The sequence below is a fragment of the Megalobrama amblycephala genome, linkage group LG24, assembly GCF_018812025.1.
Source record: "Megalobrama amblycephala isolate DHTTF-2021 linkage group LG24, ASM1881202v1, whole genome shotgun sequence".
Lineage (NCBI taxonomy): Eukaryota > Metazoa > Chordata > Actinopteri > Cypriniformes > Xenocyprididae > Megalobrama > Megalobrama amblycephala.
Window position 1 is genome coordinate 11388983 of NC_063067.1, and position 27736 is coordinate 11416718.

A 27736-nucleotide genomic window follows, 5' to 3' on the forward strand; every position below is an offset into this window, starting at 1 on the left:
CGTAAGAAAAAATCTCTATGACAAAGGTACCTCTGTGAGATTTAATCTTCTAGGCACAGTCATATAATCCTGCTTAACAGACACTAAACTACTAATGTAAATCAGTTTGCCACCAATTTTACATTTCAATATTCACTCTGAAAGAAAAAAGCATGGCTTACGACGACTTTTGTCTTGTTGGCGGCTAAACCACTTCCAATCTTTCCATTTAACCAAATAGTTTACAGAATATATGAGGTACTAAAGTCTTCAAACCATATTTGAAGGTGATAAAAAGAAACTAACATTTAAAACATCTGCATTGCCGGTTTAACCTAAAAAGTGTTATTGGACAGTAATGATTCAACAAGAGATGCATCTGTTCCAAGATGCTACATTCTAAACAAAAGGCTGTGCCAGTTGACACTGATATCAAACTTGGATTTGGCAAAAGAAAATAAATGCTATAAAAACTTGGGACATGGAGAAAACCGTCACAATGCTCAGACATGCACTCTTCTAGGGACAGCTTGTTAACCTCAGAAGATAATTAACAAATATTTTATTTGTAAACTAACAAGTATTAATATCTGTAGACTTCTTAATGGTGGATCTGAAGCTTCAAAGCAAATAATCTGGGATTATCAGAAATGCAGAAAGAAAAATTAACTGATGCTGCATGAATTTGCACACACTTGCACAGCTCCTCTCTCTGCCAAAAGAAGACTGTTGAATGCTGTTTAAAAGTATATATATATATATATATATATATATATATGAAGACTTCAGATGCAAAAGCCTCTTAAGTGCCATCTGAAATTTTCTTCTAAAATGAGCATTTTTATCAAACTTGTGTTTATGTTCAGTAATTTCACTTTAATGGCAATTAATAGGTCATTTTCATTGCCATTAAAGTGAAATAACTGAACAAACATATGAGCTTGATAAAAATGCTTATTTTAGAAGAAAATTTCAGACGGCACTTAGAGGCTTTTGCATCTGAGGTCATATATATATATATATTATAAAATAACTAAATGACAGAAATATTATTACTCAAATGTACCAGCATATAGGGCCAACATACACATTTCTGCTTATAATATGGCTTCAAAAATTTCAAGAAACTCTTATCAAGGCCTTATGTGTCAATTCAGCATTTATACAAAGCTTTACATCAGCGTAAAACATTTATCTGGCCAAATAACTAATGTGATAGTTATTTACATACATTTCATTGACAAACAGACAGTAGTAGTTTGGAGGAAACCTGTTCTTGGAATAACGCTTGATTACTTAACATTTAAGATCATTTAACCTCATATTCAATTAAGCCAAAAGACAACTATCTGAAAGCCACACATTCATAGTTTCAACAAACATCAAAGTCAATAATAATGATAAAAAAAAAAAGAAAAAGAAAAAAGGAACATATATGCCTTCTTTTCTTACATCTGTTGTAAGGTTCTTTGATAAGTGCTTAGTTGGAATGAGGTGAAAAGTGCAGGGACTAGACTATAAATTATAGACATCTGTACACACTTGCCACCACAAAGCACAAATTAAGATTGTCAAGCAGTTGAAAGAATAAATATCAAGCGCCAGAAAACGTTACAGGGCCACACAAAAATCTGCACAACAGAAAGCAGCAAATTATTTAAAAGAGAACTTTGCAAACAGACAACAAATAAAGACTATATCACACTACACATACTGTACACGATATCAGAGGGAGGAGGTAGACTGAAAAGCAGCGGCTATTCATGGTTTAGACTAGAGGGACAGAAGATAAGACAATATGTGAGATGCAAATAACTACGATTAGTGTTCATCTGGCTGATTATCTTGTACACTTTTTTTCTGGCAAATCAATCCTGCTGTCACATATAAACAAAATATAAATATTAAAGTAACTTTGTAAATCAGTGATGATACTTTTTAAAATGGTGGTGTTGGTGAAATCTAACCTTGAACCACAAACCCACATGTATGCACTGGCCTTTGGACAGACAAAAACACACAATCAAGTATACTTCAAGTAATTGCTTATAAAGTGAATTATAGTGCAATCGACATGTCAGTAAATGTCACCTGTCACCTAAGTGTCAATCAAATAAATGGTCAACATGAGTATCATAGGGGACATACAGTCATGGCCAAATGTTTGGAAAAAGCTAGAAACAGAGGTTTAAAATCAGATTTGTTTCGGCACGCTACTTTTAAAAATGATATAACTTTCTACAAGTTGAATACTCCTCTTTTTGTACAATACATTACTAAGTACATTTTGCTTTCTTTGATCTTTTTAGTGGAATTACATTACATCGTATTTCAGAAATAGCATATTAGCTACATCAATAGCATATTAGCATAGCAACAACATGTTTAGCAGGGTGTAATGATAAGTTAATTTCAGATGTTTCATTGTGTAATGGAGGACAGCTGGTATGACCTCTGCAGATAAACCTCACTCCCCTGGCCACAAGCAGAGCTGCCAATTTAGTGATTTTTTCGCTAGATTTAGCAACTTCCCCACCCATTTTGAGACTTTTTTCAAAATCCTAGCGACAAATCTAGCAACTTCTTGGACAAACCTTATCTAGATTCCTTGACTCGCCCACTGATCTATATTTATATTAATATAGATCAGTGCACTCGCCAGTATGACGCCATCTAGTGACATTTAGCTACTTTCAACTGAAAGCAATTGGCAACACTGGCCACAAGAGGTGCACTAGTGACTGTTTTCTGGCAAATCAATTCTGCAGTCACATATATGCGAAGTATAAATATTAAAGTAAATTTGTAAATCAGTGATGATTCTTTGAAATGGTGGTGTTGGTGAAATCTGAACCACAAATCCACATGTGGCCTCAATTACACTCTTTAGTGTTGTTTTTAGCGCTCTCGTCTCACATGGTGGCTATCGCCAGTTTGAGTTTGAATTGTATAACCTAGTCTAACAGTGAACATTACAATTACACATTATTAAAGCTAAGTCTTTTATCCAAAAACATTTGGCTATGACAGTATTTTGATGGTCACACAGTGAAAAATCACACAGTGAATCAAAATCATACAATTCATTTCTGGTGAAAAAGCTCCCATGACCCTATTAAAGTCATTTAACCCTGATCATTGTCTAAACGCTGGATCCTTCTTACTGTTACTATTATTACTTAAAATGCGTTACCCTTTTCCTAAATACACAATTTAGCATTCAACCATACAGAGAATTTCTAAACCAAACTTTCCCACTCATTTGATATAAAGAATACATTTTCTAAAATACTCCAGATGGACTAAGTATCATTTTGTGACAGCATTTATCTAGGACACTAGTAGTATATGCAAAGCATATAAATAGCTCAGCAGGCGCTTGCCTGGCTCCTTAAGGGGAAAAGATGTCTGCTCTGAGCCACACAGGCATAAGTAATGGGACAGCTAACTACTGCACTCACGGCTACAACAATGATGGCCATTAGTAATCCAGATACTTTGGCTGCACTGTACATTAACACAACAAAAACACTCACTCAGATAAATCAACACACATATACAACAGACACACCCTCTGCAGTGACAGTGAGAGGGACGCACAAAAGGACAGTTCCTTCCCATCACTTATTGCGTCTCTTCACTCGAAATAAGGGTAATACAATCATATTAAAGGGGATCTTTTAGTGTCACTCACAAAGCTGAGTCAATGACATTGTGTTAGTCATTCAGAACACATCATCTCGCCCCTTTACTCAGTGTAGCGGTTGTGGAGAAAGGTGAAAGCTCGCATGAAGTCTTCATGAGCATCTTATTTGTAAGTGTAAATACATGCTAGTGATTCCACTTCCTCATTCTTATCTCCTCTTGAATATAGATCATAGAGAACCACAGCATTAAGGTGCTGTGCTCAGGCACTATGCTTCCACTGGTTCCCTCAATTCATTTTTAAGATTTAACCACTCTCTTATTGCACATCTTACAGAAGAACAGTGATATCACTGGCTTCAGGGCTTCCCAAGACAGAAGATAAGGTCTCATATATTCATTCCTCCTGGACCACCTCCTCCTGCGGGGTAATGTCGAAGACCACCTCCTCGGCGCAGGGAATGGAGGGCCACGGTGCAGCAGCCCCGCAATAGAGAACCAATATGGTACATAGGCTGACCATCCCGGTGTGGACCCCGACAGAGCCATGCCACTGTGGGCACCACCGGCACGACCACTGCAAGCAAATCCACTAGGAAGTGCCGGCTCCAGTAGTTCTTTACTGGTAAACCACAGCCAGACGACTTGGACTCTGTGTTCGCAGCACTCTCATCAACCTCATCTTCATCATCTGCATCTATATTGATAACATTATCCCCTGCAACCCCAGCCTCTGTAAGTACACTACGAGGCTGAGTGGTCCGTGGAAGATTGTCCTCTTCTGTCTCAACCAATGGCTGCACAGAGCAAGGGGAGGTGTCAGGGTCTGGCAAAGGGTCTGTTAGCGGTTGAACAGAGTTAGTTACTGGAGATCCAATGGTCTCTGTGGTCAAAGCTGTCGTTGTGATTGGTAAGACTGTAAGGGACGCTGAAACAGTAGTCTCCTTGACAGAGGACTCCATGGGGATCAACGCTAAAGATGCAGGTCCTTTTGTAACTGATACAGTTGGTGCGCAAGGCTCCATTGCAACAACCGGTGCAGACTTAGTGGAAAAATCATTGACAAAGGAAGTTGTGGCAACTGTTGCAGTAATGGCTGACTCTGTAGTTACCGACTCCAGATCATCTCCCTCATCAGACATCCACGTAGAGGTCGGGCTGCAGGCCTGAGAGCGGAAGGTACGCTCAGCAATAGTGTCCAGATCAGAGTTAAAAGATGTACTGGGGCCGTGGGCAGGGGCTGAAGCCGGAGAATGGTCGGTTTGAATGCCTTGCTCACGGAGGTGGTGCAGGTATAAGTGATGATGCGACAGACATGGATTACTTATGCTAACACTGGTTCCCATTCCGATCCCACTGCAGCGGAGTGGCACAACTCCTGGCTCACTGTTGCACAGCGCCTCATAGGTGGAGGAGTGTGGCAGGCGGGAGTACGCATTGAGCAGCGAAGCAGTCTCTTGAGACAGAAATGCAGCCTCCAGGAGCAGATCTGCCTTGCTGGCTCCTCTTCCACTGTCTCCGCAGCAAACAAACCCGCTGTCCTGCGTGCCCTCGCCTGACAAACATGGAATGTCACACCCGTTTTCATTACCCCCACGTTCCGGGCCGGTCTGGTCACTCAGCTTGGTGTAGGTAGAGCTGCGGGTAAGCGAGCGAGCTGGGGAGCCTTCGGAAGACTCCACCAGGCCCTCGCTGACCTCCAGCCCTGCCCCCACCACCCCTCCACCTGCCAGGGCTTCTCCTGCTTTGGTGGTGCTGATCTGAGCCATCTCCATGCTTTGCAATAAAGACTCCAGCTTGTGGTTCTGGAGGTTTATGTCTTGGAAGCACTTCTGCACCCCCGTGTCAGTGTCTCCCAGACTGGATCGGACAACATCTACAACCTGTTTAAGCTGCTGGATCTCCCTGCGAGCCTCCTTCAGAGCCAGCTGGGCCTCCACACGGTGGCACTCCTCTTCAATCCAGTCTTCTTGCATACGAGACAGCTGAGTACGCAACTCATCAATCTCAGTGTCCCTAAGGAAGGAGGGGGGGAATAGAGAGTGAGAAAGAAACAGAGAATATCAAAAGAGAAAAGGAAGGGACACATGTACCAGCAGGTGAAGGAAAGACCAAAATTAAATCTGTTGTGCGAATTTTATTATTTTTTTATTTGAAAATACTTTGTCCTATCCCAACTTGATGCAAATTTGCCAACTGTATGTCAGTCAGATAGATGGTCAACACTGTTCTGTTAAGCCCAAAGTATAGTTCACTTTTTACGCGTATGCGAGGGTCAGCGTACAGTGCGCATGACGCCAATTTCGTCATCAGAAGAGTACGCACCGCCAGATTTTTATGACCGCGCGTACTTGTACGCACAGGTCGCACATGCACATTTAATTTTTTTCTGCAGTAATTAGTTATCCACAAGGTGGCAACTGTGCCCTGGCGGCGTCGATTCACAAGGTAGTCAAGGAAAAACGGCATAAAAAGAAAAGACCTGAATGCATGCAAGCTACAGTGACAATGGAGGCCTACATAGATGGGAAATTGTGAAAAGAGGTTAGAAAGTACCTCAATTGTACAACTCTAGCATGAAAGAATACAAACATGTTTACATGGGATGTAACTCATGGCGAGAGATTGCTCAAAACTGCGCATGCGTCAAACACCTGTGTATGCGTACTAGTCAAATGAAATATACTTTCCAAGGTTGTGCGTTCGACTGTGCGCATACACTAGTGCACGAGTAAAAAAAACAAAGTATAACCAGGGCTTTAGAGCGGCCCAGCACAGCAACATACTGGCTTAATCAATATGAGTTTGAAGTGGGTTTGTCTGACCAGTGGCAGAAGGGTAGTGTGCCAAGGAAACCTATTTGAAAAGAGTCAGTTTGTCTGGTTAGCATGGTGCAAAAAAAGCAATTTTCTCAATTGAACGCCATCGAAGACTATAGATAAAAGACGGTTCACACCTATTTCTAAGGAATGGGAGAAACTGCAATGCGCATTATGACGGAATATGTTCTGTCTTCTAAGTAAAACAGCCAATCGCTGATTGATAAAGTCATTGCTTCACTGCAGCTGTCATTAGTAGCTCCAGTTTCCATAGAAACCTGAGATTCACGCTTAGGACTGCACATGCGCATTGGCTCATCCAGCCTGAAAAATAAACTTTTTTTAATGCTATTTGAGCGTAAGAAACAACATTTATGTGACAGTTCATGTCAGATTTTGTAGCTAATTTGAAATATGTCATTTATTTGTGAGTTTGCCAAACAGTTTTTGAGACTTCAGGATTCCACCATTCAAAGAGATAGGACTTGGTTTTGGATGCCCGAAATAGCAAATATGCAAATATGGTCGCTGAGTGAACAGACTTTCCTTGAAAGGGACTTTGACGCCATTCACTGTTTGCCACTGCATGTTCTTGTGGTGCCACCAGCCAATCAGCATTGTCGTTGTGAATTTTTCAGTAATTGTAATCGACAGTAATTGTCTTGAGGCCTTTATAGTTCAGGTGATTAACTCATTACACACAGCAGCTTTAAGAATGCATTAACACTTATAGGATCCTTGCTATTACACAAATGGGAGCTGTCATTAAAGGCTGCCATTAAAAGAAACAGTTTAGAAGTAATAAATATTTTGATTAGAAGCCTTGCATTAGAGGGAAATTGCACAGTCTAGATGCTAATATTCAGTGGTTAGCAACTTCAATAGGTAAATCTGTCTGTGTAATTGTGACACGGTCTGGAAATCATCAACCAAGTGCAAATTTGCATAACAATTTCAAATAAAGGAACCACTTTAATTAACTGCTGCTCAAAGTAGCTGCTTAAAAATAAAAGTAATTTCATCATAGACTGATGAGATCATTAATGCAAGGGCCCTCATTTGAATAATGCATGCCTCACCTGTCCTGTAGTCTGTCGATGGTCTCTTTAAGCCGTGCTCTCAGGTGTCTGATACACACCTCTTTCTGTTGCAGTGGAGTTAGATATTGCTCAGGTGGAGGGGGCCGGATTCCATGGTTATCATTGCAGGAAGTGTATTTCATGTGATGCCTGATTTGGATGAGAAAATTGGTACATAGAAAAACAATACTATATATAAACAAACTTGAAAAAGATGTTTGAAAATGAGCAATGCATCAATGACCTCTGGGTGAGTCGTGTCTCACCTATGGGTTGGGCTTCCATCACTGCCCTTGCATGATCCTGAATTGCTACTGCTGCTAAGAGAGGCATTTCCGTAGGGATCGCGGTTACTGACGGGTGCTGGACTTCGTCTGTGCCATAAAAGAATCACAAATTCAGTGTCACATTTAAAGCCACTTAAGAGGACCAAAGACGAGTTATAACCAGAATGCACAAACACACACTTACACGAACAAACAAAAAGTACAATTCCACAAAACACAAAAACAAACATGCCCACCTATGGTACAAAATGACTAACATGCCTCTAAACATTCAGTCAACCCTAGGGAGAAAACACCTTTTATGGATGTAAAAAAGAAAAAGACAACTAGCTCACATAAAACTGCAAAAAATAGCACAAACTGCAAAGTAATACAAGCAGGTGTATTATGCGCTGAGGCACAGATCATGATAAATATCAGTCATGAATCAATTATGAGAAAGAATCTTGCAGCTGAATAACAAAGTGACAGCAGCACCATCATGATGATCTGATGAAAGCAAAGATTTACTTTGCACACCACAAATATGAAATCATCTTTAACTTTGACACACATATGCAATGCAATTCAAGCTTTAACCCCCCACCCCAATAAAATCAAAAACTGGATATTATAGGGACAATGTGCTGTGGTTGAAGAGTTTGAATCCATGCTGACACAATGCCATAACAAAGAACAAAGAAAAGTGAAGAAAAGAAGAGAAAAAAGGAGGAGAGAGAGACAGAATTGATGAAAGAAAGAGGGATGATGGAGCGCTGACCGACAGTGGCGTTCCGGGGACTTTGGTGTCACAAATCCTCTGCTCTGTCTCATAGAGACCATAATGCCTGACTCCATGGGTGTGTAGTCTAGCTCTATAAACCTGCAATAGTCAAAACTGACCCACAAACAAGAAGGAATCGTTACACAGGGTAGCACACACCTTAAGTTCACCTTAATAGCTTGAACTGTATTGTAGATATTTAAATGAATGTTTCTGTGGACATTTTCTTGAAATCTGTGCTTATAAATATGGAATGAATTTGGGTAGAAGTAGGGGCTGTGCTACAAAATCATACGGACTGGGTTGTAATCATTATGCTCTATTTTTTTTTTCTTCCATTTTCCAAAAAAAAAAAAAAAAAAAATACAGACGTATGTCATTGAATTTCCACATGCAGATTTCATACTCTCATAATAACACTGTAAATCATTTAAATGTACAAAATATTTGGTTAAAGCAACCTCTGGGTAGGCATCATTATAAAGTCCATTTAAAACATCCAACTGAAATTAACATTTAGATGAAAGTTGTTTATGTTTTTATGTCCATGAAACATGAGGTTGCAGATCTGACAGATCATTTAACAGCTTGTCTGACTAATTAATTGAATCAGAGGAGGACAGGGAGAAAGATAAAAGGGAGCTTATAATTAATTCTGGTTGTCAGAAACACTAGCAAAGGGTAGGATTAGAGCCGCTTTTCCACACTTAAGAGAATAAAAGACATGCTGGACATATTTTACAAAGGCTTACTAGATTACTTTTGACAGAATTACACTGTTTCCCTTCATCTTTACTGGCATTAAATGTCTCTTTTATGTAAACAAAAAAAGGACTGTTTTCAGGACCTTCTGAACATGCAGTTTAAAGCTGTCTGCTGACCTCACGTAGCCTATCAAAATTATATAGCTGAGGCAAAACAGTACACTTGTCAAATTCTGTAGCAATGGATCATGGGGTAGCTTAGAGCATAATAACTCTTTAATCTCCCAGAAACATTCTCTTTCGGGAAAGAGCAGGTTAGCAGCACTGAATGAAAGCAATTTCTTTAGGTGGTGCAGAGTGGTGCGTTCATAGGCATGATGGACAATGTGGAATCTAGTGATAGTCCGATATTAATCAGCTTATATTTGGCCAGATTCATTTAATTTTTGTGAGTTTTGAGTAAATATCAGTATCAGCATTGCTGAAAAACTCAGTTGACCACCATTTAAAGCTAGAGCTGCAGAAGAGACTTTTAAAATCCATCAAAGCAACATCAAACAGCAAAATAATTATTCCTTGAATTTTAATCTGCAATAATTATTAAACAAGACCAGGTCGTAAATGTCCATATGCATTAGTTAAGTTGGGAAAAGTATATCAAATGTTTGTTTCTGTTTTTGTTCATTGAAATAAAGATTAAATAAAATAAAATATAAATATTAAATGAAAAACTTAGAACTAAATATAAGTTAAGATCAAATTAAAGGTGCCGTAGAACGCGTTTTCAAAAGATGTAATATAAGTCTAAGGTGTCCCCTGAATGTGTCTGTGAAGTTTCAGCTCAAAATACCCCATAGATTTTTTTTTATTCATTTTTTTAACTGCCTATTTTGAGACATCATTAAATATGCGCCGATTCAGTGCGCGGCCCCTTTAAATTCTTGTGCTCCCCGCCCCCGAGCTCGCGACTGCCTTAACCAGCATAAACAAAGTTCACACAGCTAATATAACCCTCAAAATGGATCTTTACAAAGTGTTCGTCATGCAGCATGTCTAATCGCGTAAGTATGGTATTTATTTGGATGTTTACATTTGATTCTGAATGAAGTTGTGTTTATGAATTATACAGACTGCAAGTGTTTAAAAAATGAAAATAACGACAGTCTTGTCTCCGTGAATACAGTAAAAAAACGATGGTAACTTTAACCACATTTAACAGTACATTAGCAACATGCTAACGAAACATTTAGAAAGGCAATTTACAAATATCACTAAAAATATCATGATATCATGGATCATGTCAGTTATTATTGCTCCATCTGCCATTTTTCACTATTGTTCTTGCTTGCTTACCTAGTCTGATGATTCAGCTGTGCACAGATCCAGACGTTAATACTGGCTGCCCTTGTGTAATGCCTTGAACATGAGCTGGTATATGCAAATATTGGGGGCGTGCATATTAATGAGCCCGACTGTTACGCAACAGTCGGTGTTATGTTGAGATTCGCCTGTTCTTCGGAGGTCTTTTAAACAAATGAGATTTACATAAGAAGGAGGAAACAATGGAGTTTGAGACTCACTGTATGTCATTTCCATGTACTGAACTCTTGTTATTTAACTATGCCAAGGTAAATTAAATTTTCCATTCTACGGCACCTTTAATATAAAAATAAGGTAAAAACTTAATAAATATGAATCAATATTTTAATAGCATAACTAATGCTCAAATAACACTGGTCCAAACATAATTTTAAAATAAACAGACCAAACATACCAGCACATCAAGCTACCTTAACTACTGTCCACCAGGACCACCACTGGTGGGCTGTAAGAGGTTTGCTGAACTACCTAACCATGAAAGCAAGCCAAGATCATGGTTAAGGTGAGAGCAAAGCAGAGAAAATAAAAGTAAAAGTGAAACAGCCGAGACAAACAAAGCGTGCTTGAGGAGAGAGAGAGTAAGAGGGAGAAAAAGAGGACTCTGCTATCAATACTGATAGCAAGGAAAGGAAGGGTAGGATAGGTAGGACAGACCAGGTACATCCATCATGTTTCCAGTGATATGGACTTATTTGAGGGAAAGTCGGGTGATGCGGTGTAGTGAATATGTGCACTGCATTGCCACACACTCATTAATCACTGTGAAAATTTCACATTCATTGTAGGTCTCACAGATTATCAGTTCAGTCAGCGCCAAAATGGCTTCTCATGGGACAGATTCCTACTGATTCATTTGCACTTCCTCTGAGCCTTTGTCACAGACCAGAGAGTTCAGCGTAAGCTGTATCAGAACTGCCCTCTCAGATCATCAACATCAGCATCAGTGAAATCAGGTAATAAACTGGTGTTAAATTGGTGTGTGAATGTTCAGTGCAGCAGTGTTGTCTACTACAGTCATGCCCTACAGTAGGGTATTGAATCAGAGTCTCACACTGGAGATGCAGTGGGAGACGACAGCATTTGTTGCAAGCGGTGCTTAGGCTGTAGGGCCTTCAGCAGGTTGAATCTGAGGAAAGAGATGACACAGAGGCACAGAGCTGGGCTCTACTGCATTGTTACCATGAATACTCACTGCCATATTGGTACATACTTAACAGTGACAAAATTATCTGTATTCGGACAGAACTGATGTGGGCGTGGCTTAAACCTAAAGTGTATGAAAACTACATTTTTAGATGTAACTTTTCCATTTATGCATCGTTGTATAATTCATACAATTGTCATTTGTAGTTTTTTATTATAACCATTATGTAAAATAATGCTAAAAAAGTTAAAAAAGAAAGAAAAAGAAAGCGAAAAAGTGAGACACAGCAGCATGTTTATGCTTAACTCGCTCAGAAGGTTTAAAAAAATAACTAGATAGTTCGTTTAAAAAAAAAATTACGCATGATATAGTATCTTTTTTGTAGTTTCTAATGACAACAAATTTCTGAAACGCACACTTGAAGTATGTTTATTAAAAATATTGCTTTATCCTGTGCTTCATGAATAATCAGATTGACATATATTTCTTATATAATTTGGTGGAATTTGTTATTTGTTTTGAAGTAATTTAGTGATTCTATGCCAGACTTTTTACAAAAGAAAGAACGGTCTTATTTCTGTGGTGCTACAGTATATGGACTGTACTACCAGTCAAAACTTTTATGAAAGAAATTAATAATTTTATTTAGAAAGGTTGCATTAGACTAATCAAAAGCAGCACAACTGTTTTAAACACTGATAATAATAAGAAATGTTAATTGAGCACCAAATCAGCATATTAGAATGATTTCTGAAGGATCATGTGACACTGAATACTGGAGTAATGATGCTGAAAATTCAGCTTTGTCATTAAGGGAATAAATTACATTTTAAAATAAGTAACCCTGGACCACAAAACCAGTCATAAGTCGCACAGGTATATTTGTAGCAATAGCCAACAATACATTGTATGGGTCAAAAAGATCGATTTTTCTTTTATGCCAAAAATCATTAGGATATTAAGTAAAGATCATGTTTCATGAAGATATTTTGTAAATTTCATACCGTAAATATATCAAAAATGTATTTTTGTGAGTGAATATGCATTACTAAGGACTTCATTTGGACAACGTCAAAGGCGATTTTCTCAATATTTTGATTTTTTTGCACCCTCAGATTCCAGATTTTCAAATATCACTGGCAAACATTGTCCTATCCTAAAGGCCCCGGTATACTTCAAACGAAATCGAAGAAAAAACTGATGTGACGTCATTTCGAACAAAATCAGGCCATAACGAAGTTCGTTTTGTGTTCTTTTTGGAAGTTTGAAACGGCTTGCCAAAGCGAACTTTCAGGAAAAGTTCGTTCCAGCTGCAAAACACCTTCGTACTACCATTGGTCAATGACGATAACGTAATAGGAGGTGTGCGCTGAGGCTCCGCCTTCACGCGCGTGGAGCGCGTCTCTGACTCATTTGATCTGTAGAGTTTGTTGAGATAAGATCTCCGCCGGTGAAAACATGAACACACTGGATAGCCGCTTTATAATACAAAATGAAGTTGTGCTTGTAAAAAAAATGAGGCACTGACACTGTTTTTCATGTTTGATACTGTGAAACTGCTTGATTTTAAGCAATCCATTGAATAAAGTGCTATATGAAGACGTGACGTGACTGGAGTGCTACTTTGCAGAGCTCGTTCATACCCATGCTGTTATGACCAGACGCTTTTCTTATGCTTTCTATAATAAATGCTTACTGTTTTCTCATTTTTGTTGTGTTTATTTTGTTACTGAGAAGAAAGTGCACGGCACATTTACATATTCATCTAAACGTCGCTCTCAGCAGTGTGGGCGGCGTCAGATGTTCGTTAACAGTATATCACTGGTCACACATTTTGAACTTCTTTTTACCCCTAAACAAAGAACGAAAAAGAAGTTTGTTTGAAGTATACCGGAGCCTTAACAAACCATACATCAATGGAAAGCTTATTTATTCAGGTTTCAGATGATGCATAAGGCTCAATTTCCAGAAATTGACCATTATGACTTTTATGGTTTTGTGGTCCAGGGTCAAATATGTTAAAATAGAAAACAGTTATTTTAAATTGTAATAATATTTCACAATATTACTGTATCTTTGATCAAATAAATGCAGCCTTGCATAAGAGACTGCCTTTAAAAACATTTAAAATCTTATTTAGGATAGTGTACATTTGTGTTTACGTGTTTAATATCTTTGTACATTAATGTGAACTGACCATTCAGGCAGTTTATACACTTTGGTAGTTGTAAAGTGAAAATATCTTAACAGCAGAGAGAGAAATTGAAAGAGCTATACATCTGATGTATTAATGACAGCAGCAGAAGAGAGAGAGAGAGAGGATTACTGAAGCACTTAAAGCTCAAATGGTCATTAAACTGCAGCAGAGACAAGTGTGATTAAGAGAGTTAAACAGCAGCTTCATGGGTTAGATATTACAGCAAAGCACCAGCACAGCTGCAAGTTTGAAAGAACATTGGTTAGAAAGAAGATTCATGACAGACAAAAGATGTGCCTTACTTGCGTGATCCAGAGCCAGATCTTTTATTTGAAGGCGAAGACATGGAGTCAGCAGTCCTCTCCTTTCTTTCTTCTTCTTCAGCTGGATCTGTCTTCCTCCCTGTCAACACAGCATGAAAAGCTCAGCTGCAGCCAGCCTGAATAAAATACAAGAACACAGACAATGTAGTCAGTTTAACTAGAGGAAATGATTCTCTATTCTCTATATTAACCCTCGTCCCATTTACATAACAGCAGTATTACAGGAAGGTTCAGTCAAAAAGTTTTATGTTGCCAGACTGTTAAAGAAACAGTTCACCCAAAAATAAAAATTCTGTTATCATTTACTCACCCTCCATGTTGATCCAAAACTGTATGACTTTCTTTGGTCTGTAGAACATAAAAAAAATTATTTTGTGATCCACGGAGGAAAGAATTTCATAAACCTTTAGGTGAACTGTCCCTTTAAGATGTCCACTGAATGTTTGCACATATTCTCATTTTTATCACTTATCAAATGAGGCAGATCATGCCATCAAAGTCAAAAGGAAACATAACAATCTGCCCATTTCATTATATCTGACCTTTCACACTCAGCAGACCTGACAGCAGCATTGCTTGCGGAGCTGTAATATATTTAACATTGTGCTGACACAGACTTGCTCTGACTCTGCGCTGGTGCTAAGCCAGACAACAGACATAATAGAACTTTAACTTTCACATTCAGACTACTCAGTGATATCAAGATCTGCCTGAAGCTCTAAAAATGTTTTTCATTCCTGATGCAGCTAGCATAAGGTGACCATATGTGCCATTTTCCCAGGACACGTCCTGTCCAGGATTTCTAAATTGCCTAAAATGGCTTGAGCCCTTGCCTCTTTAATCGTGAAAGTGGTCATATCGATGTGCCCCCTGAACGCGATTTCTAAACGGAGGTCTGTGCAAGGCACTGTTCTTATTGACAGTCTTCATGCAATGCATTAAAATGTTGTCGTATTTGCAATGCCTTGACCGTTCTCTGTAGATCCAGCCTTCACGCAAGCCACGATTGGTCGATTATGTATAATGCACGCTATTGGTAAAATATTTTTTTAATCATTACCTTCCGCAAATATGAAAACAAAACCAAAACTACATTTTATGCAACTTAGAAATCCTGGACAGGACGTGTCCTGGGAAAATGGCACATATGGTCACCCTAAGCTAGCATTTTTAATTTAAGAGACACAGACAAACAAGGGAATGAGAAAAAAGGTTCAGTGGGGTTCAATATAGAACCCTACAGTTCTTGACTCAATTTTAAAGCCAAAAAGGTTATAAATAAAGGAGAAATGTCTTAAATTACTGTATAATACTTTCATGTTTAACAGTTGTTTAACCTGTTTAACAACTAAATCCATAAAATGATCCCATGATGGGAACCCCTTAAAGGTTCAATACATGAAGCACCTGACATAACCCTTTAAGGAGACCTATTATGCCCTTTTTCAAAGGCTTAATTTTGTTTTTTGGGGTCTACTCATACTTGAATGTTCAAAAACCACATTATTTTATATTTTGCAGCACCTCTCTTCCCAGTCTGTCAGAATCGCTCGTTTCTTTCCGGTCTCTATGAAGCTCCTCCTTCCGAAAAGCAGCAATGTGATTCGTCGGCTGGACCAGTGTGTTGTGATTGGTCAACCGCTTCAAGCGTGTTTCGGAAATGTCATGCCCCTGATCATAACCATGAGTTCTAACACACTACTAATACAACCAAAGACTTTATATATAGAAAGACGGTGCACTCGTATTATTATTAACCCTTAAAGGTGATAAAGAGGATCTTTTCGTCGACTGAGAAACCAAAGACTGTTACTGAGTTTTTGAAATGAGCGCATGCGTAAGAACAACCCCTCTCCTTCACAGCTCATTTAGAGGGAACGCCTCCCAAAACTCGTGCACGAGTATTGGAACACGAGTGTTTACCACCGGCATTCGCTGTGTCGTGTTAGTGGATTCATTTTGTCGGACTCACCGCAGGTAACTCATAATCTGCAGTTGTTACTCCTGTCTCCTGACAAAAACATTGTATGCGGTGCCTGTGGAGTGTGGAAAGTTACTGGAGCGCGCAGCCGCGCTCGTCTCTCGCAAGGAACGTCATGGCAGTGATTGACAAGCCAGAGGGCCAATCCGCGCATGTCTCTCGCAAGGAACGTCATGGCAGTGATTGACAAGCCAGAGGGCCAATCGTTTATGCGATGATTGCGTAAACGATTGGCTGATGTTTTTAAGGCCCTACCTCGTGCACAGATGATATATATTAATATTATTCCTTTCAGTGCACCTAATAAATTACAGTTAGTAAAGAGAGTTTCAAGTAATATTGCAAAAATGTATAAAACAAAACATCCTCTTTAGCATCTTTAAATGCATACCTCGGGTCTTTAGTGACCCGGGACGTCATTCACTACCCTCCTCCTCGTTCATTTTTTAAAGTTAGACATCAACCTTCTTGGTATTCCTCAATCAATTCATTATAAAGAATATAACAAAAAAAAATCATAAAATTATAAAAGAATGCCTATTTTTGTATTCATTTTTTGTAAAAATTGTATAGGGTCGCAAATGACCCGAGGTGTGTATGGGTGTATGTATATTTTTTCTGCACAACAATAATTGAATCTCAGATGATGGAATAAGTGCAATTCATCTTTATTCCACAAGGTGGCAATGTCTGATACACAATGCTGAAGTGACGACTCATTCAGACAGAAAACGAAATAATAGAAAAACATGAAATGGCTCAGTGATTTACTGCAGAACAAGTACTGAACGCAATCAAATATGACTGTAACTGTTACTGGATCGATCTGGTGAAGCTGTTAGCGATCGAAATATTGATTTTGAAGATGTTGAAAATTATATAGTTTTGAGAATGTTTGAGATCGCGAATGGGCTCATATTCGTGACCTCAAACATAAAACTAGCCCATTATTTGCTGAATTTACTGGGAAATGAGCTCTGACGAGGACAGTGATGATGGCATAAAACATCTGCTCAAACTGAGCCCTTTCAAGCTCCAAAAGGTAACAAAATATGTTTTATTTTATTCTTCTGTAATTGTTACTCTAATATCAGAGGAGTTTTATATTATCGCGACAGGTAGAGATCCTTCCGTGTTAGATAAAGATCCGGGTCGATAAAGACCCGAATATGTAAGAATGATTGGCGAAACAGTCATGCATTTAAGGGATAATGGGAGAAAAAGCAATGCACAATATGGCGGAATAAGTCCCGCCTTCTAAATAAGAGCCAATCACTGATTGGTAAAGTCATCACGTCACTGCAGTTGCCATTAGAAGCTCCGGTTCCTACAGAAACAGTCAGACGCTCTTAGGACTGCGCATGCGCGTTAGCTTGATTTAGCCTGAAAAATGCAGTTTTTTGTCATGATTCGAGTGTTTAGAAACAAAATTTATGAGACAGTTGTTGTCAGATTTCACTTGTGATTTCAAATATGAAATTTTATCTGAAGCTTTGCAAACAGAGAATTTGATGTTTCCCCATTCAAAGTGATAGGAGCAGCACTTGCCCGAGAGGTGTTTCAAAGATGGCCGCCAAGTGAAATGACTTCTCTTAAAGGGACTTTGATACAACTCAATCAGGCCTTGCCTCGTTTTTTTAGCATATGCCTTGAGCGGGAATTATTTAAATGAGGAATACTGTGGCATGTACATTCCTAGAAGAAAACTTTACAATCGAGGAGTTTCAGGGAGTTCAAAAACAGTGCTTACTTATGTAGAGAATAACCTCTTTGGACTGAACTTTGTGCTTTGTCACGTTAATACAGACCTTTTTCATGCTCAAACAACAACAATGCACATAAAGACGGTTGGACATGTAAAAAGTAAAATGGTGCCCCTTTAAGGTTCTGTACAGAACCTTTGCTTGTAAAAAAGCAGTTATTGCAGCTACAGTGTGCATCCTGAGACATATGGTGAAGAGAAGAGGGATTAATGGTCTAAATAATTCAAAAGCAATTGGCACAGCTCAGTATTAGCAGCGACACACGGCAACGCTCAGCATAATAAGCAACGCAATCCTTCATGATGACATGACCTTTTAAACACTTGGGGTTGGTTGGGTGACAAAATTGAACAAAACAGACAGAGACCTAGCACATTTTGCTGTAAAATGTGCAACCGCTGAGTCAGTATCGGGACAGTGTGGTCTCCCTCTGACGCAGTGTGAGTCATAATGTAGAGCGCAGCTGCTAAATCTATCCTATCAGCTTGAACTTTGCACCGATGCAGAAGACTAGGTTCTCAGTCTCTCTCACAGTTTATGCCATCTGCATAGTTAACTCTCATATGTTAAATAGCGTAGCTTATGCAGATTTTTGCATCATAAAACATGAATCCTAGGTAATGACTTTTTTTTGACTATTCTATGTGAGAAAACGAAAGGAATAATGTTTAAGGAAAAAAAAAACACATGATGCGAGACCACACACAGAAATCCAAAACTAAAAATTAGCAAATACTGAACAATTTTCTTTTGGCTGAATAAAGATATATAACCAAAAAGTTACATTTTGATGTTGAAATCTGCTGCGTCATGCTCCTGCTACAGTGGTGTCATCAGCACTGGACGACCTCTGTCTGCTGTCGAATGAGATGTGCAGAAAGCTGCAGAATAGCGATTATTATGACCCCGCACTTCTTTTCTCTCTCACAGGCCACATTCAAGCCATATAGAGTATCACTGCAGAAAGAGTGTTTACTGCTCGTAAATTTCCAAAAACAAAATATCACAAACTGGTGGCTTGCTTCTCTCAAACAGATCATCTCTTGAATATTAAGCATATATGATAGTGAAAAAGAACAAAGTAACACAACAGAAGATGTTTGACAACAGATCTTTTTCATACAGTGACTGTCAAGCTGCAAAACAACAAAAATATAAAAGCACCATAAAGTAATCCATAAAATGTATGCTCTATAAGACTTCTGGATTCAAATGTAAGGAACAGACTTGAATTTAGTTCTTCTAGATTTAGTCTGTCTCAGTTTTTTTTGTGTTTCTTCATGTAATCCCAGATGATGAGATCAGATCTCCATGTGGTCCATAATGGCTGTTGTCAGACTCCTTGTGCATACAAAATTATCCCTGGATTATTACAATTAATGGCAAACGGAATGTTTGGGAATGTAAACTGTTCATCCAAAAATGAAAATTCTGTCATTAATTACTAACCCTCATGTCATCCCAAACCCGTAACACTTTCGTTTATCTTCAGAAAAGAAATTAAGATATTATTTATGAAGTCTGTATCATTGTGGCCTCCAACAGACTGCAACACAATAACCACTTTCAAGGCCCTGAAAGGGAGTAAAGACATCGTTAAAATAGTCCATGAGACTACAATGGTTCAACCGTCATGTTATGAAGCGACAAGAATGCTCGACAAATGCGTGTGATGCTGACACAGGAGCAGGCCAATAATGAGCCGGCGTTCTGACATAGAACCCGGAAGCGCTGCACTGTGTTTACTACGTGATCAGCATAGATTGACATTGAAGAGAAGAAATTGTTAAATAAAGTCGTTATTTTGTCATATTATTCTTCTCGCTTCATAACATGAAAGGTGCCGTAGAACATCTTTTCAAAATATGTAATATAAGTCTAAGGTGTCCCCTGAATGTGTCTGTGAAGTTTCAGCTCAAAATACCCCATAGATTTTTTTTTATTAATTTTTTTAACTGCCTATTTTGGGGCATCATTAACTATGTGCCGATTCAGGCTGCGGCCCCTTTAAATCTCTCGCTCCCTGCCCCCCAGGCTCTCGACTATAAGTGCAGTTATACAGTGCATCAACAAAGTTCACACAGCTAATATAACCCTCAAATGGATCTTTACAAGATGTTCGTTATGCATGCTGCATGCATGGATCGGATCATGTGAGTATAGTATTTATTTGGATGTTTACATTTGATTCTGAATGAGTTTGATAGTGCTCCATGGCTAAAGCTAACAGTTGTGTTTATGAATTATACAGACTGCAAGTGTTTAAAAATGAAAATAGTGATGGCGCTTGTCTCCGTGAATACAGTAATAAACTATGGTAACTTTAACCACATTTAACAGTACATTAGCAACATGCTAACGAAACATTTAGAAAGACAATTTACAAATATCACTAAAAATATCATGTTATCATGGATCATGTCAGTTATTATTTCTCCATCTGCCATTTTTCGCTGTTGTTCTTGCTTGCTTACCTAGTCTGATGATTCAGCTGTGCACAGATCCAGACGTTAATACTGGCTGCCCTTGTGTAATGCCTTGAACATGGGCTGGCATATGCAAATATTGGGGGCGTACATATTAATGATCCCGATTGTTACGTAACAGTCGGTGTTATGTTGAGATTCGCCTGTTCTTCGGAGGTCTTTTAAACAAATGAGATTTATATAAGAAGGAGGAAACAATGGAGTTTGAGACTCACTGTATGTCATTTCCATGTACTGAACTCTTGTTATTCAACTATGCCGAGGTAAATTCAATTTTTGATTCTAGTGCACCTTTAAGGTTGAACCACTGTTGTCACATGGACAATTTTAATGATGTCTTTACTACCTTTCTGGGCCTTGAAAGTGGTAATTGTGTTGCAGTCTATCGGAGGTCAGAAAGTTCATCAAAAATATCTTAATTTGTGTTACGAAGATGAACGAAGGTCTTATGGGTGTGGAACAACATGAGGGTGAGTAAATAATGACAGAATTTTCATTTTTGGGTGAACTAACCTTTTTTAACTCTTTAATATACATATTTTTTTTTAAATATGTGCCTAAGACTTTTGCACAGTACTGCATATATATATATATATATATATATATATATATATATATATATATATATGTTACAGAAGAAGGAAAATGCTGTTGTTGAAACAACAGATTAACAAATACTTACAGACATGGGTGTTAATTTCATCTAACAGTTAGCAGGAGGGGACAATAAACAAAATTTCTCAAGAGCGATTAATAAATAATACAGCCAAAATTGTACTTGTCATAATATAATTATTAAATTATCTTTCATCCTCCACATAGTATTTTAGGTTTCGTCTGGGACAGAGGATGTCTCTTACTTAGATATTCAACTGCAGCAAGCCGACTGATCTGACACTCATATTGAGCAAAACCAACCACAACGATAGATCTACAATATTAGCCTAATATCAGTTCACACATAGGCTTTTCGCTGTGTTAGTTGTAGTGGGTGACTTACTATCCAACAAGCTGCGGTATTAAACACCACAACCATTGAAGAACTTTGTTCTCTCCCACCAGACTTGTGTGTAGGTGAAGTAAAGGGGGAAAGCAGGCATTTACAATACTTATATCATATCATTTTTAATTATATTTTTAGGGGGGGACAACCCTTACATCGGGTAGGTCCTGACTCCCCTGAAAATGAGTAGGCCGCTGCCTATCTTATGTTTTCCTAAATCCAATGGGAGCTAGACTAAGACGGATTGGGAAGCGATCAGAACTAAGTGATTATGAAGTCTCATGGGTCCTGTAGAGCAGTGAAGTCTCCATCAGTGGATTGAATGGAGCTGAAAGCATCCATTGTGGATGGATGAATGCAGCTGGGTATTAAACAAAGAATGTATGCTCTGAGTGAATGAACAACATGGCACAAACATGTACTCTTCCAGTAGTTGTAATCAATCTTGATTGAATAAATGCTTTGTTTATAATGAGGACGTTTTAAGCTCTGAAACTTGCAGGATGTTTTAATGGTACAAAGATCTCGTATATGTCAAAAGATAACCCCTTTAAAAGGTGTTTCATCTAATATTTTATTTCAGCTTTATTTTAATTAAGAAAAATATTAATTTTGCATCATATTTTTAAGTAAAATGTTAAATATATACATTTCTAATAGTTTTATCTAACGATAACAACACTGGGAAGAGTACATATTGACAGATGATTAAGCTTATTAGTATCCCACTTGTATTCGCCAGAGTGAAATATTATTGAGTGTTCTCTTTGTAGCTGAAGCACATTTGGCTGAAACCACACAGTGTGATAAGGAAATGCTTTGGAAGATTGGCTTGAATGCTGAGAGTATGTAGAGCAGTCACCATGGAGACAGCCATTCAGCTACATTCTAGAATGTGAGCTCCACAAGTGGTGTGATCGGCTTTCCTTGCTTGTGTGTATGTGGTGAGACAGACAGACGGGATTGTGACATTACACAACCGCAAGGCAAGCAGGCTCAATGGCAAGTTTATGAGCAACAAACACTATACATCCTGTGCAAAGAAGAAGCCAGGTGATAATTATTGTGATACCAGAGAGATTAACAGTGATGCACCTTGAGACATACCGTACTGCTTTAATATGTTCTAAATTATGTAAACGTGCTTGAATGTGATAGAGACTACAGATGGTGATCTTTCTAGATCCTCACAAATACACTTTTAAGCACACTTTCTCTGCAATTTGGCAAGTCCTCACAAGGATGCAAGGTCATACTACACCCTAGGCCGTACAAACTACACTGTCCCTGTCACGATTCACAGCGCACGAGAGGTGCTGAAACCAAATCAGAAATTAAAGCAATTACCAGAGCTATGAAACGACAAATTTCAAGTTATGAAACACAGTCCTAGATTAAAATAGTATGAAAGCGCAATACAGGCAAAAAGAAAACAAACGCAAGATGCACACGCATGCTCGCTGCAGGGAAACATCTGCTGTGCGCGCGCACATCTCAACACCGAAAACCAAGATGTGTGCGAAACACACGGTGCAAATAAATACCATTTAGCGTGCGAATGTAAGATATTGTTTTGCTCGGTACATCCAGACCGTGTACCTGGCGCGTCACAGTCCTTGGTGTGTCCTACACACGGGAAATACACAAGGAGTCCTTCGCTACAAAGATGCAGCACAATTTGCATGACAAACTACAATACAAAAACGTTTCACATTTACCTAGTAGCAGCCTTCCGGCGAGAATCAGCTTGCCTTCATGTAAACAGCAGTGTTTTGTCGTGTTTACCCGTGCTCGTCCCCGTCAAGGACTCCGCCACAGCGGTGCTCCGCTGCTCGGGAGGGCGAGTGGACGGGGCGGGTGCTGCTGATAATGAGAGGGATTCTGGCGCGTGAGGTTTGTTTGAGAGCCTCGTGAGGGAGGACGAGCGTTGATATTAAAGCAGATGCGTAATATTACGAAGGTCTAATTAAAGGGGACCACACCACTTAAAGTTGTGAGGAGGACATGCGGTGTTTTCCTGTTTCCGTTTAATTATTTCCGAGGGTGGGGTTTTAAAATATATTTTCTACCGAAAAGTGCTCAAGCAGTCTGATACGCTACTGAAACAGGACTATGTAGGCTATTAAATACCCCCCAAACACATATCTTGGGCTGTATACACATTTTAATAGTAAAATAAAAGTAGTTTACAACCTGCAGATACGTTCATTGCACTTCACTGTGCAGAAAAAAAATCTCTGAAACTGCAAAAACCCATTAAAAATAAAAGAAATTATTGAGACAAGTTAAATGGATGGAAACAAACATGTTAAACAGAACGATTCAAGGTAACCCTAAAAATAACCACCCAATCTAAAAAATAACAAGCACAGGTTTTCCAGTCATTACACTCCCATGGGACTCTAGTTTGCTTCATGTCCGCCTAGATATCATATATCTGGCAGTCTTCGGGCATTTGATAAACAGGAGAAACTGATATTCCACAAGAGAGTCGCCCTTTCAGCACCACGGACAGCGCTATTCACTCTCTTCTCATTGATTGATGTCACCACACCTCAGGCTGAGCTTCCTATGGAGCAGTGTTTCTCAAATTGGGGTACGTGAGGTGACAAAAGGGGGCACGCGAACAAAATGCGGAGTAGTTAATTTAACTCTACCATACCTTAAAATAATATTAAAACCGAGCATGTATTTCTAACTGGCAAAATGCCGTAAATCCATTACATTTAATCAAATTACCTCATGTTTTGCAGTCTAAAATGACTGCATCCACACAAGCAGCATGCATATGATAGATTGCGTGCAGTCTGCTACCTTAAATCGCGCTAAATTACTGCTGTTCTCGACAATGCACTTTTGTAAAAGTGGGGATTGAGCACTTACTAGCATGAAGAACAAATATAGAAACAGATAGTGGATTAATTTCGATTTAAGACTCAAACTCTCTTCGATACAAAAACATATCTTGAGTTCTTGTATTTAATGTTGATAACGAGGAAGAATGCAGTTGTACCTAAATATCCACATGACTGCAAACGTGCATTATTATACAACAGGTCAAAAAACAAAACGTACATTTTAAACACAGTACTGTCAGTATTTACTCTATTTTGCAACGAAAAAATATTTCTAACGAAAACCAGAGCAAAACTACAACACACGAATGCGGCTTTGAACGAATCGCGAGAGTCAAAGATTCAGTGAATCATTCACAGCCACTTGCTTCGTTACTGAATGAATGACTCGATGACTCACTCATAAAAACAGTGACTTGCTGCCACCTACTGGCGGTTTTATTTTAATATTTAAAAGTTTTTCTTGGTTTTACCATCATTGCATATTTCTCTATTGAAAATTTTTTATTTAAAACATTATTTATTTTATAAAGTTATTCATAAACGTAAAAATATGCACTGGAAAATCAATTTAGGGGGCAAATATTGTCCCTTAATGGAAAAGGTGTGACTGCAGTCGAAGTGGAAGAGAGGGGGTACACAGAAGGATGGTGATCCCTTCAGGGGGTACTCCACGCTAAAAAGTTTGAGAACCACTGCTATGGAGGACCCAGGGCCGTATTGGGACTTATTTTCAGCCCTGGATTTTCATGCCTTAGACCGGCCCACTTTAATTCATGACTGACTATATTAAAATAATGTAATTAAAACCTCAGTATATAAGTCTGCAATACTGCACGGTTCTCTACAGCCTTGTAATTAATTGTATTTTTCAAAAATATCTTCAAATACCCATGATAGTGCAAATGATAGTACAAAAAATGCTAAAATTTGATACAGAGTTATTTTTATAGTTATAATAATGATTTTAAAATGTTAACCATTGACTAATTATCTAGCCATCTAGTGGCTGTAGTTAAAAATTCATGTTATTATAATTTTAATTTAATTGATTGCTTTCCAGTAGATGGCAGTAATCGTCCACTAAACCCAGGCACATTTTTCATGTCTATCACTATGAATGAAATTTAGAAATGTAGATCGTTATTAAAGTGGATTTAACATAAAATTTTGCTATTTTATATAAATGTATATACTTAAATTATCACAAATTGAGGCAAATAAATAACACAAAATACCATAAATCCTACAAAATTGCACAATTTTACAGTAAAATATTAAAGTAGGCTATTACGTTTGTTTAAAAAAAAGTTACATGTTACAAAATCACATTTTACTGTCTGGTTATGTAAGCTAGTTGAACAAAAAAATTAATATTGTTGGCTAATGTGTAATAGCATAGCAAGCAATATAACATAAGTGATAGGCCCTATATTTTATTATTTGCCTACTATTATTACAATATGAGTAAGCTGCATACCCACTTTCAACCCAGTGCCATGACAACACCGGCCCACCGGGAATTCTCCCGGTGCTCCCGATTAGCCAATCCGGGCCTGGGAGGACCAAACCTGCAAAAACAATAAATAAATAAATACGTAAATAAATGTATGAAGAAATGTAAAAAACAAAAACAACAACAAAACAAACAAACAAACAAACATAAATAAATATACTCGTTAATGTAAAAAAATAAAAAAATAAATTCTTTATACTTTTGTTTCCTTATTTATGTATAATTGTATTTTGTTCCACGTTTATTTATTTATGCATTTATTTCCACATTTATTTATTTCTACACTTGTCTGCATGCTAATGAGGAGGGCGTGTCTTACCTCAGCCATCAGCAATCGAGCTCAGAGTGGCAGTGCTGAAGCTTTGAGGCCACAGTGACTTCTTGTGGTGTGACTAAATGAAACGCAAGACGTGCCTTTGAAAGAAGTCGCACAGGGAATGAATGACTTAGAGATGGACAATATATCCAAAATCTTACATTACTGTTTATGTCATTTAATATCACCCTCACTTGTATTCCGGACATGGCTGAAAAACATTGCCCGGTCGGGATTTCCAAAATGTCTTGGCACACATGAACAGAAGCAGCTTCCTTCAACAAATATTTATATTTTTCATATATATTCATATATTAAATTTTTAATGTAACTTCCAAAAACAATGTTGACAGCAACAGACACAAACTTTTCTATTTAAAGGTGTCATTTCAACCAATAAGTTGATTTCCAGGGGCATTTTATTCATTTTTTATTAATTAATGTGGTCAAATTAATAATTACAGTGGCAATTAATGATCACAGCAAGTAACGGACAAGAAATGAACGCTTTTACACCATCTTGCAGATAATATTTCTTTAGTCATTTGACAATCCTACAACTACTGTGGTGAAAGCACCCTTATCAGAATGTGCTACCACCTTAATTAATGAGGTCAAATTAATAATTAAAATGGCAATTAATGATCACAGCAAGTCAGGACCTCGGTCTACAGCATAGACTTTAAAAAAAATATGGACGTAGTGTCCGTGACGTCACCCATAGAGTTCTGAACAGCAGTTTTGACGGTTTTGACGCGTAAATGAGGCCGCGGCCATCTTAGCTGCACGTGACCGCACGTCACTCACGGATAACTGAAAATGGGCAAAGAGGCGGGACGAAGTTGGAGCCCATGCGACTTGTTGCTGAAACCACGCCCGCCCTAGCTATCTATCTTAGATACTATCTAAAATATTAATAAAGATAGCAATATCATTAGAAAGTAGGCTACTAAAGGATTACTGTCAATCTACGGTGATTTTTTTACGATAACGTTATAGATGCACCAACACCAGTAGGCTAATTAATTTGTGTGGGGTGTGCAAATAACACAAATCAAATGGGATTTCATACCTTTATAATGAAATAGAGATCGCGAGATGAATCCAATCCGTGGCACTTGGGTAAAATATATATATATATGTACCAGATGTATATCTCTCAAATGTTCTCTCAAACTAATGAGCACGTATCCAAAGTATAATTTTTCAAAATAGTGCAGCAGTTTTAGTTATATCCAAGCAGTGCTGTCGGAGTTGTATATCCTCCTGGTATTGTCATTGTAGTAAATCTCTGGAACAAAACTTTTAGCCAATGCCACGATCCAACAACGTGTGTTCCGCATGCGAGCACATGTACACAGACTGACATCTGTCTCAAGTATGCAGCAAGCCATATATTGTATAAAATAATACAGAAAAAAGCACTAATACGACTGAGATGCCAAATTCAGCGGCTGAAATGAGCTGCTGAGGTAACATGACGGCTCACAGACAGC

General features: G+C 38.3%; 1 protein-coding gene across 12 annotated transcripts; it reads right to left on the reverse strand.

Moving 5' to 3' along the window:
• Positions 1 to 1120: 1120 nt before the first annotated feature.
• On the reverse strand, positions 1121 to 23520 carry snphb (syntaphilin b). 12 transcript variants are annotated; one of them, XM_048178487.1, is made up of 8 exons: positions 23272 to 23520; positions 14631 to 14668; positions 14300 to 14399; positions 11708 to 11782; positions 8570 to 8686; positions 7789 to 7896; positions 7523 to 7672; positions 1121 to 5640 (listed from the first exon to the last, which is right to left on the reverse strand). In XM_048178487.1, the coding sequence occupies exons 2-8, from the start codon at positions 14635 to 14637 to the stop codon at positions 4014 to 4016; spliced, it is 2184 nt and encodes a 727-aa protein (XP_048034444.1). In that variant the 5' UTR covers positions 14638 to 14668; positions 23272 to 23520; the 3' UTR covers positions 1121 to 4013. The 12 variants fall into 12 exon arrangements, with proteins under 12 accessions (XP_048034444.1, XP_048034446.1, XP_048034447.1 ...); XM_048178489.1 differs by having other exon boundaries at positions 14300 to 14436; positions 23272 to 23518; XM_048178490.1 differs by lacking the exon at positions 14631 to 14668 and having other exon boundaries at positions 23272 to 23518.
• Positions 23521 to 27736: the final 4216 nt, after the last annotated feature.